This window comes from Arachis duranensis, chromosome 6, assembly GCF_000817695.3.
Source record: "Arachis duranensis cultivar V14167 chromosome 6, aradu.V14167.gnm2.J7QH, whole genome shotgun sequence".
Taxonomy (NCBI): domain Eukaryota; kingdom Viridiplantae; phylum Streptophyta; class Magnoliopsida; order Fabales; family Fabaceae; genus Arachis; species Arachis duranensis.
Window position 1 is genome coordinate 96,829,210 of NC_029777.3, and position 17,770 is coordinate 96,846,979.

The 17,770-nt window shown below is 27.9% G+C and overlaps 1 protein-coding gene across 1 annotated transcript; it reads right to left on the bottom strand.

The window, feature by feature from the left end:
• Positions 1-6,851: 6,851 nt before the first annotated feature.
• LOC107494840 (protoporphyrinogen oxidase 2) lies at positions 6,852-14,908 on the bottom strand. The gene is made up of 18 exons (XM_016115873.3): positions 14,735-14,908; positions 14,398-14,437; positions 13,973-14,108; positions 12,934-12,999; positions 12,661-12,711; positions 12,465-12,521; positions 11,212-11,288; positions 11,027-11,063; positions 10,809-10,874; positions 10,250-10,290; positions 9,567-9,705; positions 9,241-9,408; positions 8,804-8,878; positions 8,371-8,494; positions 8,174-8,282; positions 8,001-8,075; positions 7,822-7,928; positions 6,852-7,272 (listed from the first exon to the last, which is right to left on the bottom strand). The coding sequence occupies exons 1-18, from the start codon at positions 14,763-14,765 to the stop codon at positions 7,154-7,156; spliced, it is 1,518 nt and encodes a 505-aa protein (XP_015971359.1). The 5' UTR covers positions 14,766-14,908; the 3' UTR covers positions 6,852-7,153.
• Positions 14,909-17,770: the final 2,862 nt, after the last annotated feature.

Sequence of the window (17,770 nt, forward strand, 5' to 3'; positions counted from 1 at the left end):
TATGTAAATTGTAATTTTTTAAAAAATTATTTTTTATTTTTTTATTTTTACTATTAAAAATTTATCAAATACACTAAAAAATAAAAAAAATACATTAAAAAAGATTTTTTTTTCGATTTGATGATGCTAAAACAAATATAATGTCTAGTTCTCTAGGTATAAAATAAAACTGAAATTTCTAGGTAACGTCTACCCTTTGAATAGACTAATAGTATGACGACAAAAATACCATTAAATATATTTTAACAGCATGTAAAAGAAAACGAACAAATATATAAAAAAAATAAAAATTTCATGGAAGATAAGTACAAGAGAGATATGTTGGCAAGCGTATGGAGACCTAACCCAACCCGTTGTTGTGATTTGTGATGTCCTGTTCTGAATAAAATATTCTCCTCCGCTGTTTGTAGTGTTAACTGTTATGTGCTTCTAAGTTGTAAAATATCGGGGTTCCCATGCATGGCAATGGCATGTCTTGCTGATTCAGTGAATAATTGTTGGAATATAATGCCATTCCATTTCCATTGCATTCACGTGCTCTTTTCAGAAATTATGGTAGGCACCGCATGGCGTAGATTATTTTGGGTTTTGAGACAAGGCAAATTGTCCAGTGCCTTTCGTTTTGGCGTTGGATTTGTCAAACTTGTTTTTTAGGTAAGTATTAAATATTTAAAAATGATTTATGTTTGTATTTTTAAATTAAATATTAATTTTATGATTTTATTATATATTTAAGCGTTGTTATCAATTAAATTTATTTAAATTTAACAAAATTTATACTCACATAACATGTATGTGAATTATGATTTCTTTTTTTGCATTTTTTCTTTTTTATTTGTACATTTCTTTTATATAGTCATTTTTTATTGTTATTGTATTTTTTTATTTTTTTCCTCTTCTTCCTAATAATTTTTGTGGCTAATTTTTTTCATAAAAGTGAGATAGGTAATATATCTCAATATTATAATTTTTTTCTATTTTTAAAATTATAAAAAGTACAAAATTAGAGAATCTATTTTTACACTCTAAATTAAAATCGTTCTACATTTAAGATTTAAAAAAAATGAAAATGCATCGGTGTAAAGCGCGAGTATAAAAATAAAGTGTGCATATATTTTTCTTTCTTAATGTCACTTTTATTTAGTAAACTAAAATAAAATAGTGAAATTTTAACTTGTCTTTCAAGAAAATTTAAAAATAGAAAATATTTTCAAATAGTTCCTAATCTTCTTTGAGGTATTTAGTTTACCCGACTAGGTTAGATTAGATAAATCTAGTGTGTTTTTGGATTTCAATTTGTAAACGGAAGTTTGCATAAAATTGATTTTGCAAATTTGATTTTGATGAAAAGTTAGTTTGTGTTAAAGTGATTTATGTTTGGTAATCTTTATATTAAAATGAATTATAGTAAAATAAATATTGTTTGGATTACACTACTCAAAATTACTTTTAGATAAAAAATTACTAAAATAGACACCAACTTAAATAATTTTTGTATATTATCTTATCATTTTAATTTAGATATTTAAATAGATCTTATTAATTAATTCTATGATAAAATTAATATTTATACATTAAAATAAAAATAATATATAAAAATTAGCTTAATGGGATTAATAATTTATATTATAACAAAATTATAATAATAAATTAAAATACAAAAATTATACTTACAAATTTTAACAAAGTCAAACAAAAATATTTTTTTATACAAAATCAAAAGTAAAAATTTAATAAAAATATATAATTATATATTTGAAATATTTGAATACTAAAAGGACTACAAGCAAGGAAGTAAATGGTAGAATTGATAAAACAATATAAATTCAATCATAACATGATTTTCTAAACGCAGAAGTTACTATTTCTAGCTTTTTATAAACGCACGTTAAGAAGGTAAAATTACGTTAGCATTTTAAAAAAAAAATATCCAAACAAAAATAAAAAGAGTTCAATACACTCAAACGTGTTTTCCTTCTTTCTAACTCAAAATCAAACGCACTCTAATAAAACCAGGTGAATGTGGCCAAATAGCTCATTAGTCCCCTAATGATGAAGAGATCAGTTCAATTTCCATCTTGGATAAAGAAAATAATCCGTCTTTATTCAGTCACCATATTCTTAATTTGTGATAAAGAACTTAGTTAGTTATTTCCTGACTTAAACTGATTAAAAGAATTGAGTAATTATTTAAATTCTTTTTTAAAAATTTTAAAAGCAGATATTTTAATTTTTAAAAAAATTAATACACAAAATATTTTTAAAGTTTTATTTTAATTGACAAATCAGTCTTTAGATTATTTTTTGGTGAGTAATTATTTAAATTAGTTCCTAAAGATTCCAAAAACAGATATTTTAATTCTAAAAAAATTAATACACATTAATTTCTAATATTTTTTTTCGTTAGATATAACAATTTTCTGTTTATTTTTCAGCGTGACTCATTAAATTCTTCAAGTATTTATTAGAAAAAAATATAACTAGATATTATAATCAAATTAACTTTTAAGGTTAAGTTAAACCTATTTAATTTTTAATATGATATTTTTTTTCAAAAAAATATTATTGAATAAAAAGATAAAAAGAATTTTTGCATAAAAAATATGATATATGTATATATATTGTTACTCAATAATAATAATTAATAATAATAATAATGTTGTGCAATAAAATTATTAGAGATTATTCTGATTTACAAAAAATTTAAAATTAAAATTATTTGATATTTTTGTATTTAATATAATTTAGTTTTGTGGGATAGTTAGAAATTAAGTATCAAAGTTATTCTTATATTTTTATTTGAATCTCAATTTAATCACTAAATTATTAATTAACTAAAAAATTAACTGAATTTTTATTTTATAATTAGACTAATTTACTATACACATCTATGTGATACATATATATGGAGATTGTTATGTGTGAAAGAAAAAAATATTAAAAATTAATCTGTATATTAATTTTTTTAAAAAACTAAAATATCTATTTTTTAATTTTTTAAAAATTGATTTAAACAATTATTCTACCGAAAAATAAAATAAAAACTCATTTATTTATTAAAATAAAATTTTAAAAATATTTTTATATATTAATTTTTTATAAATTAAAAGATCTACTTTTAAAAATTTTTAACATTTATTTAAATAATTATAAACAAAATTAAACCAAATCTAGTCCAATCAAAAATACACCAAATCTGGCAGACACAAGAAGCAGATTTGGATATCTTGCTTCCACATCGTAGTTTGGTCATTCTGAGTGGTTAGAAACAAGTACGGATTTCGACAAAAATTTATGGTACCTTGTATACTTTACTCTGGACACTTATCATAGATGGAAGGTTTTGTGTGATTAATGGGGATTGAGATTTGAGACACATAAGGAGCTATATGTATATAGGAGTGAAAGTGGGCCAGGATATTCTCGACGGAAGGTTTATAGTTTAGCTCGTTTTAAATTCGGTTTGGCTCAGTTTGTTTAATTAAGTTAGACTTGAGTTCTTTTATAAAATTTATTAATTTAAAAGATCAGATTATATGTTTAAAAATATTTACAAAGTTTGTTAGGCTGATTCCTTAAAATATTTTTTTTAAAATAATTAAACAAGCCATTTTTAGTTTAAATTTTTAACTATTCACTTGATTTTTTATTTAAAAAAATTTATGAATTGTAAGTATAATTATAATACACTAAAGATCGATATATAAATAATTTTTTATAAATTATTAATTATAAATTTTAAAATTTATTTAATGTCAATTTAAATTTTTTAAGTTTATTGTTTTTTGCATTCTAATTCACAAAACAGATTTTTCAAATAGACTTATCGACTTACCGAGTTTTAAATAGACTAGATTTGAGTATAGGGGTGTTTGCTGTGCCATTTGAATGGAATAATTTTTTAAAAAAATTGTATCCTATCCAATCCAATTTCAAGTGGTTTAAATGTGATTGGATTTGCGTTTTTATAAATTAAAGAAAAATACATATACATAACAATTTAGGGCTACACATGGATCGGATAATATCCGCATATCCGTGGTAATTATCCGCATTCGATCCGAATTTTACGGATATTATCCGATCCGCAAAGTCATCGGATCGGATTGCGGATTTGGCAGTAATATCCGCAGATCCGATCCGTCAATCTGCATATCTGCACATCTCATATAAATAGCATAGTTTAAGAAAGTAAACCCTAACGTGATATGAATTTTAGTGTTATTTTATGAATTTTATGATATATTATTTTTAATTTTTTATGTTGTACTTCAAGTTAGAATAATTAAACTTAAATCTTGTGTTATTATTTTGTTTTTGTTATTCAAGACAACTTTTATTAATAATATTTTAGAAGTAAATAGGCTTAAATAGGTGAAAAAATTTTTGGATATTTTTTTTGTAAAAACAACCAAACAAAATCTTAAAATAATTTTTTTGAATTATGCGAATATATCCGATATCTGATCCAATCCGATCCGCAAGTATACGGATCGGATCGGATCCAGCCTGAAAAAATGCGAATATCGTATCCGATCCGTTCCGATGAGTGCAATGCGAATCGGATAGAATTTTAGACTATATCCGATTCGATCCGTGTCAGCCCTAACTATGATAACAAGTCTTAATATCAAATTTTAAATAATCAATAATGACAAATTTTAACAATATTTTAAAAAATTAATCACAACGTAATAACAGAAATAAAATTATAAGTTAATTAAAATAAATAAATAAATCTCATTTTTAACGTAAAATATTTATTAAATAATAATAATACCCGAATAATATAAAGGAAAAACTATAAAAAAGTATCCACAAAATTTACTAACGTTAATAAAAGTACTCATAGATTAAGAAAATTAACGGAATTTTTTATTTTAATAAATTAATTGATTATAATAAGTACTGAAATAAATAATTTAAAACGAGATAATTTTGTACGTATATCGTAAACGAGATAAGACAGATGAACGCGACATGTGTATTGTGTATATCTCGTCTACACTGTAAATGAGATATTGCAAAAAAATATTTTTTTGTAAATAATAAAAAATATTAATAATATCAATAATTCAAACTTTTAATATGCAATTAGTACTTCAAAAAATTGGTAAAAGAGATTAAAATGGATATGTTTGATCAATTAGTACTCACAAAAAGTATATAAAAAATTTTAGATCAGATTATAGATTCAATTGGATTGATTTAAATTTGAAAAATAAAAAACTCTTACGTGTTCAAATTCCATGATGAGAATAAATATGGTAATTGTGCACAAAAAGAGAATTGAAACGGTTATCTCGCATTCTTTCATCCCCATCAACCTCTCCTAATAATTGGTAACCGGTTATTTATTTATCTCCATCAACCTCTTATAACAATTGACAAACGGTTATCTCTCACTGTTCCTCTATTTTATTTATCATCGTCAACCTCTCCTAACAATTGACAAACAGTTATTTCTCTCATTCTCTTTTTGGTATGCTTCCCATCTTTTAATTTTTAGGGGTAGACAGAATTATCGTATTTATTCTTATTATGGAATTTGAACCTGTACGAATTTTTTATTTTTCAAATTTAAATCAATCAAATTGGATCATAATTTAATCTAAGATTTCTCTTTTTGAGTATAAATTAATCAAACATATCCATTTTAATCTCTCATACCAACCTTTTTAAGTACTAATTGCATGTTAAAAATTTAGATTATTAATATTATTAATATTTTTTATTATTTTTTAAAAATATTTTTTTTAGTTTATGCTGTAAATACACGTGTCGTGACCATGTGTTTTATCTCATTTGCATGGTAAACGAGATATGTGCAAAACTATTTTGTTTACGGTGTAAACGAGATAAGAGAAATATTTATTTTGATAATTTTTTTAAATTATTTATTTCAGTCATTATTATAATTAATTTATTTATTAAAATAAAAAATCCAGATTAACCTTATACCATAAAAAATGAGTTTTATCTCATAAAAATATCAAAATTCTAATTTTTTTATTAATTTTTTAATAAAATTTTTAAATTACTCCAATTTTTTATCTTCAACCTTTTACTCCATTCTATAAAAAAAACCTTTCACTTCACCGTCTTTCTTCTTCTCAAAATTCCAACCTTTCACAACCGTTCACAATGTGATACACTTTTATGTATGTGCAAAATAAAAATGCAGTGTTGAACGATGAAACATATCAAGAGAATGGTATATTATGCATGAGACGCAAATGAATTGCTGTAACTAAGTTAAATAAATTTCAATGGTGGTAACCTTTGAATTAAACTAACAAAATCACAAACTAAAGAAGGCTTAGCATATTTTTATTATAGCAGAGTGTAAAAACGATAATGAAGTACTAAAAAGTGGCAGATAATTACTTACACATCTTCTGGGCATGCTTAGGTAGAATTGATAACATTACACCAAAATACTGAGAAACAGCACAACGAAAAGAGTGGGTACTGCTTACAACCTCATTAAGTTGGCATACATAATTAGTGTAAATTTAAAATAAATTTAGGGATATTTAATTGCTTTTGGAGTAAATATAATGTATTCTCTTTCTTCCAATCTAGGAAATTAATTTTTCTGCCAGCAATTAGTCTAATATTATTTTTCTCTTAAAATTTTTGTTTCGCTCTTCAATAAACCAAAACATATTTCTCTCTTCCTCTTGCTCTTTCGTTATTGGCTAATTGTTGAGTAAAATAATCAATTCTCAATTTTTACTTTTTTTCTTGATCAAATTTTATCGATAATAAAAGTATGGTAAAAGTTTAAGCTCAATTTGTATTTCGTCATAATTCATGCTTATATAAATGATTGCATTAGAATGAACTTCCCTTGTAACTTCCCTTCCTCAATTAAAAAAGGGACTATTTATTAAGAGCATTAATTATTACAATGTTCATAAAAGCTAAATAGGGTTAATTAATAAAACCATTATGATAAAAAGAACAAAAATGTTATTCGTATACAAAAATCAGCCACTAAAATTAGTCATCAATTATTTGTATATGAATACATATATGATTTAATTTATTTTTAACATGTATATGTATTCCAACATGTATTTTATACTAGTAGCTGAGTTTTATATATACGCAGCATAGTCGTAAAAAGAAAGCATACAACTCATGACAATCATTTATCAGGTACTATGTTGTTCTCTGAAGAAGAGTTGAGGTAAGTGATAACAAGATCAGCTGCTTTACAACCTGAGGCTATCGCTTTGCCAACTGAGAGCCCACCTTTGTGGTTACCTGCCAATATATTCATTTAAAGCAAATCAGAATTTAAATTATTGTACATACTCATCAATTTTTATAGGGAAAATTATGCTCGCCTCTCTTGAGATCTGGTAAAATTTAACTGACTCTCTTCTATCTTTTACAACATACACCCAATACCCTCTTATATTTTGTAAAATATAACACTAATATTTCTATAAATATGACAACACAAACCTGGACAAACAGAATCATGATGAATTTCACTAAACCTTAGGAAAGTTAGCTTAATGCCCAGTTTTATATGATCTTATCCTTACAAGAATTGGATAGAAGAGATCTTCATAGAATTTTAGCATTTACAACTTTGCATAAATGCACTTGTGGCTTCATCTGACCTCAACAAAAATTTCCATGTTTAGTTTAGGTTAGAGCCACCATAAACTTGTGAATGCAAGCAATGATTTACCAACCATAAATTACATAGTTGAATAATTATACCAACGGTAAATTAGAAATCATTTCTTTTACAATTGGTAGAAATTATACTTTCACAATCAAATCTTTACCAAAAGAAGTTACCTGCATAGAAAAATCCAGGAAGATCCTTTTCCATTTTGTCAATAGCTTGAAGAACTGATGCATAGTTACGCCCATACAAAGGAAAGCCTTTGCTCCAATAGAAATGGCTGCCATTAAATGTAACATGTAAGAACACTAAGTAGAGTTTACACCAAAAAGAAATCGATGACATAACATACTTGACAAATGTGGGCTCTCCCTCTGCTCCCAACAAGTTTCTCAGGTCAGAAGTCACAATGCTCTTAAGCTCGTCACTGCAGTGAACAAGAATGAGTAGGCAAAAAGGAGAGAAAAAGAAAAGAATATATGCGGTTTTCCAGAAACATATGATTATAACTATGATATAAAGTACGTTGAAGCTTTTGCGAGATCTGTGTTTCTTGTCCCCCCTACAAAGGTGGTGTAGAGATGTAAATCACTGGGTGCACGATCTGGAAACATCATAGAGGAAAAAAGTGTACCTGTTGAGAAAAATTATTAATCAGACATGTCAGAAAATATTTTAGGCTATTGAGGTTTGATTGAGGAATAGACTTATGGAAGAAGTACCAAGAGTTTTTAAACCATTTTGTTGCTCTTTTGAAGGAACAAGAACTCCAAATCCCTCAAGGGGTCTCTTAACATTCTCCTTTCTAAAGGTGGTGATTATGACTGAGAGTGGCACATAGGTCACCTACAATAAGAATTGTGAGATACTTTTGGAAAACTCTAACAAATGGAAGGTAGTAAAGGCACAATCTAATTAGTTAATATTTATGGAAACATCCTCTAAAATATAGATGATGCACAAACTCCAATTAAAACATGGTAAGCATTCAAATTCACAAGCAAATGGATTTTGCTAGGCTATAACACACTGTGATAAGCCTGACCAAGTTGTAATGGTGAAAGAAGAGCATAAGATGTCACCCTATATACACTCAACATTAAAACTTGAAGTGAACTAACCGAAGTGCAGGTCAACTTGAAAAATATTGTGTACCTCAGGAAGAAAATTAAGTGGGAACGGGGTTGCCCTTTTTGTGATCTTCATCTCTTTGACATTACATAGGGGAGCCTAAGTACAATAAAAGTAACAACTTACAATGTGTAATAAGTTCCACAAAAAATGTGTAATGAAATAAAATTACCAGCATTGTGCTCAACAAAATGAAAGTTTTTCTTTCCTTTTATAGCAGATAAGCCTTTCCCTGACTTCCCTTTTTTGACCTATTTACCAAACTTCGAAAGGAGGAAGAGGGAAGCTAAGGAAAATTATTAAGTGAAAAATATTTAAACAATATTTAGATTTTAATAGTTTAACTGCACACATGGCTTATGGTAGACCAATATAACATTTTATGTATAAACCTAACCTCACCTAATGGGATATCAATGCCAAAGTAAAAAGTGATAACAATGAAAAAAAACCATACTAACCGTCATAATTACAGCATCAACAGCTTCTATGTTTTGGTTGGAAGCACAAGAAATAGACCAATTTTGTGATGAAGAACTTCCATCATGATTGTACGCTAATGTCAAAACCTTTGAATTTAATTTAAGGTCATCTTGACCGAGCTCTTTGCACAATGCATCAGTCAGTGTCTGCACTGGATAAAATTATATAATGAGGGAAGAGACGTTGCTAAACATACAAATTTGATATTCAATGTTATGTCTCTAATCAGGCAAAACACAAGTTTGTTTGTTTGTTTCCCCCCATTTTTCCGTAGAGAAGAAATATTTGCACAATGAGTCAATACCTGCATCCCACCCAAGAAAGAAAATGAACCACGCTTGTGCTTGTCTTTTCTTGATGCGACCTTTACCTTCCTTTGACTAGTTTTATCCGGTTTAGAAAATAACTTTGACTTAAAAGCTCCAGCTATAATGGAGCCGAACCTGAAACGTATAGGGTACACATTACTCAAAATATATAAATAAAAATGATGTTCTAAATCAGATTGTTTGTTATTTTGAATTGAGCACTTACCACTTGGCTAATCTATATAGTCAACAGTTTGGGTGCAACTAAGTCTACTAAAGTGCAAAAAGGCTGAAAAGCCACAGTTGAACATTATAAATACATGGAATATAAATGAACAAATAAACATGAATTTGAAATTGCCTACAGAGAAAGAGTCATCGCTTTTGCACATATATGGCAAAAATGATTCAGATAGTTCACCAGGTCCCTGGTGCAATGAGGACACAACTTTGTCATATCAAAAAAATTATTATAGCCATTCCTTATTATATTCTTTAATATACATCAATGAGTTTGGAACCAGTATACAGCTGAGAGGGAGTCAGGACTCTATAATTCATATTATATTGATTTCAAAGGAAAATATCAACTAGAATATAGTAGTTTTGAGCTAAAAATATCAGGCATCGTTGACTCCATTAGTTTTTAATTTAACAGCACTACATGCAACTGTAATACCTCTTCTCCAAATCCCATAGCTCTGGGAAAGTATGCAATATCTGTTTGAAATATATGAAGGAAGCAAATTAGATTCAAAAACTCAAAAGATAGGGCAATTAAAGCTTTTACTATCCCAACTGGTTAAATTATAAAATCTTAAGGTTTGACCAGCATTTGGACCAAGTTTCCATGCTATCATGCTTGTGATTGCGCAAATGTTCTGTTTGAACGCAGTAGTCACGTGATTTATTTTTAGGACACCATTAGTCAGTATGTGTTGAAAAGATTAAGAAATAGGGGGGAGAGAGAGAGAGAACAAAAGCTTGCTCCTATTGATATTGAAGTGTGTATTATATATATTATATATAAGTGATAATTTTCTAGGAGAGTATACAACTAATTCCTACGACTGCCTAGTTTCTATGTAGTCAACTAATTCCTTGGTATATAAATTATAGAATTTGAAGAACAACAGACTAAGACATTATATCCAAAATCAGTTACAACCAAATTCATATTGAAAAGCCTGAAATATGAACTACTGTGGAAATATTTCAAATTCTGAGAATGAACTCACAGAAAGAGATTCCGGATCTGCTGCACTTGTACCACCTACAAAAGGATCAATAAGATAGTCCACGACCTTCAAACAATTTGTTATAGGAAGACAAAAGCCTCATCAGTCCATGTAAAGAATACTATGCACCAGGAATTGTATGCACAGTAAGCATTTAACATGTTAGAAATTAGCAGAAAAATTAAATGTGGGTGATGGTAATGCCATGTGGTGTATACCTCTTGCCCAAAATGACGTTCAAAGAAACTACCAACACTGGAAGAAAGAAAATAAAAGGTCATCATAGGATACAATTTTCGACATATGGTACAATATAAAGTATAGAGAAATCTGTTAAAAAAAAGGTACAGAAAAAGCAAGGGTCTTCTATAGAACTTGATGTGAATAACTTAGATTATCACACCTTTCTGTGTAATTTTCATCGCACACTCTAGAGGGGTCACTTCTCTTCCACATAAATGGTTCAAAAATTAGCTGGATCTGCAAATTCTAGAAAATCAGCAGGCAAGCTTATATATTTTTAATGGTGAATACATGACTAGGTTTTACCAGCTATATTTCGAGCAGGTAATCAACATCACCAATAGAAATAAAAGGACAGCAAAAAAATAAGCTCTAATTTATCTTCTATATAAATCACTCCCTCATCCAAATTATGTCTAGAACTTTATCTTATTTTCTAACTTAGGTTTCAATGTCGTAGAGTGCATCTCATTCCCAAGTTTGGAATTCTTAGAGAGAGCAAGCAAGAACTTTTCATCTGCAAACAATTGCGAGAATGAAATATATATAAAATGTGCAAACATCAGATGATGAAAGCTCAAGTTCATGAGATGTTGAATGTTGAAAAGTAATTGTGAACACAGAGAAGACTAACATTAAATACCTGCATATTAGGGGTTGGGAAAATCTGCTGTGTGCCAGGTAGGTTGAGGCGTTGAGCTATAAACTATTGTTTGGTTTGATTGAAAAATATTGAAGGAAACTAAGACCTACACCTGGTCTTCACCAATCTAGGAAACAGCCTAGGATAGTTAGCATGAGCAAACCTGTTGAAGGTATTAGATAAGGACAGAGTTCGTATCGGATATTTTTGAGTTCTAAAGAATATGTATGACAGCGAAATAACTAGTGTTCATCTGCGTGGAGGCGCATCAGTGTTTTCTGTACCAATAGTCACACCATCGGTCTACTTTTTGAGCTTGTAACCTTATATCTCTTTTTGGACATACTTGGCACATCCCAGAGCTAGTGCCACCAAAGGTAACTAATATACCATGCATATCCCAAACCCTCAGATTGATTTTAGTCTTGAGATTCATGATTTACTTAAACTATTAAACTACATTTTGCGAAATTGGAAAATATTCTGACAGCTGCCAAACAAATTAAAAAAGAAAAAAGATACACAAAGACTTCACCAAATCTGAACACTTTGTAAAATGTTACAGTGCGTATCAAATGATATTAAAAAATGTGTGTGTGTGTTTGTGAGTGTGTGTGTGTGTGTTTGTGTGTGTGTGTTTGTGTGTGTGTGTGTGTTGTTAGTATATGTAGGTAGCATTACTACTATACAAAATGTTGCAAGAACATGACAGTTAAAATTCCATAAGCTTGGAAGCAGGAAGATCCTTAGGTATGTTCTGGGAAAGGAACCTTTGAGCGTGCAGACAGGAGTTGCGTCTTCAGTAGTGCAGCAGGATTTGTTGGTACCTTATTGAAAATGTTACCACATTTCATACTTAATTGTGAGAAATAGATAGCTAAAAAGCACGGAAACCCATTTAACAGTTATAGTAGTTGAAAAAGAAACCAATAATTTAGAAAACCAAAACTTGTATGCAAGACATACCAGAACCGGTTTACCGTTTTTTGCAATATAGCGCTTATGCTGTGAGTTTGGCTGTAATGATAAAAAGAATATCATTTATAACCAGAATAAAGATTCAATAAATATTATTGAAGTTCCAATTCCAACAACAAAACCAAAATTAAGTCAAAGAACTGAGGCTCAAATAGATAGAGATTAGAAAGAGGCCAGCAGTCAAAGATAAATGAAAGAGAGGCTTAGTAATATGAAATTGTATTCTTGTACGTTTAATTTTCCAAGATAGAAGATTCTTACAAACTGTTGCTTTCCTTGAAGGCCAAGAGCTTCAATCAATTCTTTAACCTCCAATTCACTTGCAGTCTGCACAATGCAAACAAATTTACAACGAAATAGTAAGAACTTCTGGCATTGAAGCATGTGTAGAACAAATTAAACTAATTACAACATACAACTTACAAGCCCTCCTCTAAAACAAAATGTGCTCTTCAAACAAGTCCACATAAATAATTATTGATGCAAAGATCAAAGTTGTGAAACTTTATAGAGACCAAATTGCTAGGTAGTATGCTTCATGTTCATATGTAAGGACACATAGTTACTTAGGAGTAGTTTGTTAGAAGTTAGAACCGATTAGTTAGCAAGGAGTTACGATTATTTATAAGTTTATAACTCTTCTTCTTTGTACCCTATAGGTTCTGTGCAGAGTTTCCCCGGATTTTCTTCAGAATACATTGCAGGGAACTCCCAATTCAATACACTTCTATTTATCTCTATCCTCAATCTACTGATGATATAAGCTAAAAAAATATTTTTCAATAATTCATAATCCACACCCTGAAATATGATTCTTTCTTCTTCATCAACAATTACTAATACACCAAGCACAGACACACCAACTAAGTGAGGTGTCATGTGTCTGACACTCAGAGGTACTCATACAACACATGTCAAAGGTATATAAGTATTTGACCATATGTCTTCTCTAAATAATTCATAGACACTTCAAATAGAAATTGGATATAGTGTAAACCAGGGTTCAAAAATGCCAAGAAAAGGATACTTTATTGAAACAAACTTAGTAGAAACAAGCATCGACACAAATGACATGTTTTAAGAATGTTTCAAGAAGTTTTAGCAGAGACTTGATAAAATAAAATCTTGAACATATACATATGCATCCATGTCCTATCATTTTAAGATTTTTCTATGTCTGTCTATCCGGGCCCATGTCAAAGTAATGTGGAGTGTCCAAGTCAGTATCTATGGGTCATAGCTAACACGTATTGTAGCTTTTAATTAAGTATCTCGGCACACTTGCTACTAGTAAACTTACCATTGTATTAGCTCCCTCATCCCAAACCAGACCATCATGTGAGACACTTTTTAACCTCCCACCAGCTCTTGCTTCAGCTTCGAATACAGTGACATCCAGACCATGTGATTTCAATGTGTAAGCCGCAGCAAGCCCACTACCACCACAATACAAAGTTAGACAGTGCTAGTTATCGCGAGTAAGAAAGAAACAACTTGAAATGACATTTCATCATTCATTTTAAACTCAATTTTAGACACAATAAGTGGCACAATGCTATCAATGCCCCCATTTGTACTTTAATTCATTATAACTATTATACCAATTTACGTTTGTGCTACCCATAAGTTCAAGAATTAGCAAATAACTAAGTAGAAAGATATATAGAAACGATAAAAGCAACAGAATATCTGATGATACCAAGGAAAGAAGAAGAAAAAACATACCTTACCCCGGCACCAACAACAGCAACTCTTTTTGCAGATCCTGCAAAACCAACAAGGGCCAAGTCAAGGTTTGATAATTAGGCAATTTGAGGGGGTAGAAAACAATTCAAAATACGCATGAATTTTACACCCAAAACACATTAATAAATACACAATGGAACTATATCACTGAATTGTGACACATTCTCTGAATTGCGCTTTAGTTCTACACTCAAATGAATACATGCACAAAGATAACGTTTTAATTACTGTTTGAAGTAATAACCAATATCATAATCATAATAATAGGCAAAAATTAGAGAAAATGTGAGCGTTAAGAGAGAGTGAAGGGGGTTACTTGGGTTATCGCGTTCGGCAGAGGAAGCCATGTTTGTGTGCGTTTTGGTGGTTAGCGCACTCAGCAGTTGTGATATGGTCAGTGGTCAAAGCCTGAAAGCTCATATATGTTGTTGGTCTACGCGCCGGGGGAGCATATTCAGTGATGACTGAGGAGCTATTTACAATTTCACATGCCCCAAATAAATTTTTAGACTAGTTCTTTATTCTATTTTTTGCTTTATAAATTTAAAATTCTCAATCTTTTTTAAACAACTAAATTCTCTTCTATTTCTCATGCGTAATTCAGATACAAATATTTTTATAAATATTTTAAGTTTTTTATTTTGATTATAGAAATTTTTTATAAGAGTGTGTCCATTATATATTTTATCCTAAATGCATTTGTACATATAACCAACTAAATTATGTGTTAATACTCAAATTTGTCCCTAAAAGATTATTCATTCTTTAAATAAGTTTCTAAAAGATTAAATTAGTCATATTAGTTTTTGAAAGATAAAACATAAATCAAATTAATTTGTTACTTAAATAATGACGTATCACATTAAATATCATATAACATAATAACGTAGTAAGTTAATATCACATATCACAAGATGATTGATTGATATGTCAAGTTAGTGACATGTAGCATATCATGTGTGCCGCATATTGTCTAATATATTATAAGTTTATAACTTTATTTAGAATCAAATTAATCTCTAAAAATAGACACTTAAATAATTTTCGTCTCTAAGATTTTAAAATTGGTCAAATTAATTATTATATAAATCTCTTATATTTTTATAATATTAAATTTTTAATATTTCTTAATCCAACTAATTTTATATTAATCTCATTTTTTACACTTTAATAAACAAATTATTTTTTATTTATATTTTTAGATTTTATATGTTTTAATTCTAATTCTTTTCTAGTGAAATTTTTTATATAAATAATTTTATCAAACTATTTTTAATTATATACTAAAGATTTTAATCTTTTGGATTTTACTAAATATATATATAGTAGTTATCTTAAAATTTTAATCTTTTAGATCTCACCTAAAATTTAGTCCAGTCTATAACTAGTTTTTCATTTTTATCTTTTTATATTTATTTTAGTTCAAATTTATTTTTTACAAATTAAATAAAAAAAACGATTGAAAAGACACAAAAAAAATGGGGATAACTAAGTAGTAATAATATTAAGAAAACTACATTAAGATATTAAGATTTAATGAGAGATTCCACAAATCGATTTTTAATTATTTTAGTTCTATCATATAAGTTAAATAATAACAAAAACTATAAATTTTAAAATCACTATTATACTTATTTAGNAAAAATTAAAATTTTAAGTATAAAATTAATAATGGTTTGATAAAATGATCTAAATAAAAAATTTCACAAAAAAAAACTAAAATTTAAAAATAAAAAAATTTTAAAATACAAATGACAAAATAATTTTGTAATAAGTTAATTATCTCTATTTTTTATGTAAAGAGAATTTTGTTTATTAAGATCTAAATAATAATATTAAAATTAGAAATATTAAAAATATTAAAAATTTATATAAAGACTAATTTGATTAATTTTAAAAATTTTAGGGATGAAAATAATTTATATGTGTATTTTCAAAGACTAATTTGACTCTAAATAAATTTATCACGTGTCACAAATCTAACACATAAATTAATATGNGACTTTTTTTTTATAAATAATTTTTTTTTACATTGCCATTATACTGTATATCTCGGATACACAGAGTAGAAGATAAATAAACACAAAAATCGAGTACTGTATATCTGAGATGTATAACACTTAAAAAAAAAAATTATATGTTATATATGCGTAGATATAAATTCAAAAAAGAATTCATCAGTGTATCTGAAATAGGTTACGATTTGATTCAATTTTATTTTTTATTTTATTTAATTTTATTTAAATAATTTAAAATTATAAATTATAAATTTTTTATAATTTAAATTAATAATTTAATTTAATTCAATTCAAATAAACGTACTTATATTATTATATTTATATGGTTTATTATGTTTGTAATCAATTTTGAAAAAAAATATTGATTTAAAGTTTTAAATTAAAAAAATGACAATTTAAAATTTTAGAAAATAATGGACAAAAATACGTAAGAATTTTCACACAATAGATAGATGTTCACTCTAATTTTTAATGAGTCATTTGTACATATTAAATTTTGTTGTCATTTCTATCCTTCTGTCATCTTAGTGACTTTTTCCGACAGTAATGATTGCCAAATGACATCTTATTATGTGACGTGACCATTTCGATGACACAACGAAAAATAAAGGTTAAATTATTGATTTTCTTAAATTAGAAAAAAACTTTAAAAGTTACATCGTCTCTTCATTCTCAAAAGTTACTTCGAATAGCAAAATCCTAAAAGAGAATGGACAATGAGAGTGAATTGATGAAGTCTTTGTATTTGAGTTTGTTACAATTCGTGGTTTTCATTCTATTCTAAAGGCAAAGGTGGTAGGAGGAGAATGGTAGAAATTCACACACAGGGTAGTAGGCGAACGAGGAGAGTAATTCAGCAGCGACGCAATCAAAGGTAATACTTCCTCACCTTGCTAATTGTTGACTTTGGTTTATGGTTTATTAAAACATATTGTTTATTAGTAATTGATGTTAATTTAGGTTTTAGTTGTTCTATAGTTTAATTGAGGGTTTTTCGATAAATAGATGACAAATCATATAACTTTTGTATATCATCATAAGGGACGATTTAAGAGAAACACGAATGAAGTTCTGAAATATGTTGGAGAGAAAGTTGTTGTAATTTTAAGGGTGAATGTCAAAACTCTTAATAAATTTTTTATGGTGGGGTTATTTAAGGATTTGGGATATATTTCTTTCAAGAATTTTTACTGGACTGAAAATGACATATCAAATGGTTTGCATTTAATTAAGCTTGACAATGATGTAGTTCGAATATATAAATTTTCTATTGAGAATGGGAGATTATGTCAAGTTTATTAGGATCATATTATTAATTTATTTGAGGAAGTTCA

What these genes read in the sequence shown, in the direction of transcription:
- LOC107494840 (XM_016115873.3), bottom strand. Translation starts at nt 14,765, where the DNA reads ATGGCTTCCTCTGCCGAACGCGATAACCCAA. An exon ending in CTATGGGATTTGGAGAAGAG is followed by an intron (nt 9,706 to 10,249) that starts GTATTACAGTTG and finishes TATACGTTTCAG; the next exon opens with GTTCGGCTCCATTATAGCTG. An exon ending in AAATGGTTTAAAAACTCTTG is followed by an intron (nt 8,283 to 8,370) that starts GTACTTCTTCCA and finishes TTTTCTCAACAG; the next exon opens with GTACACTTTTTTCCTCTATG.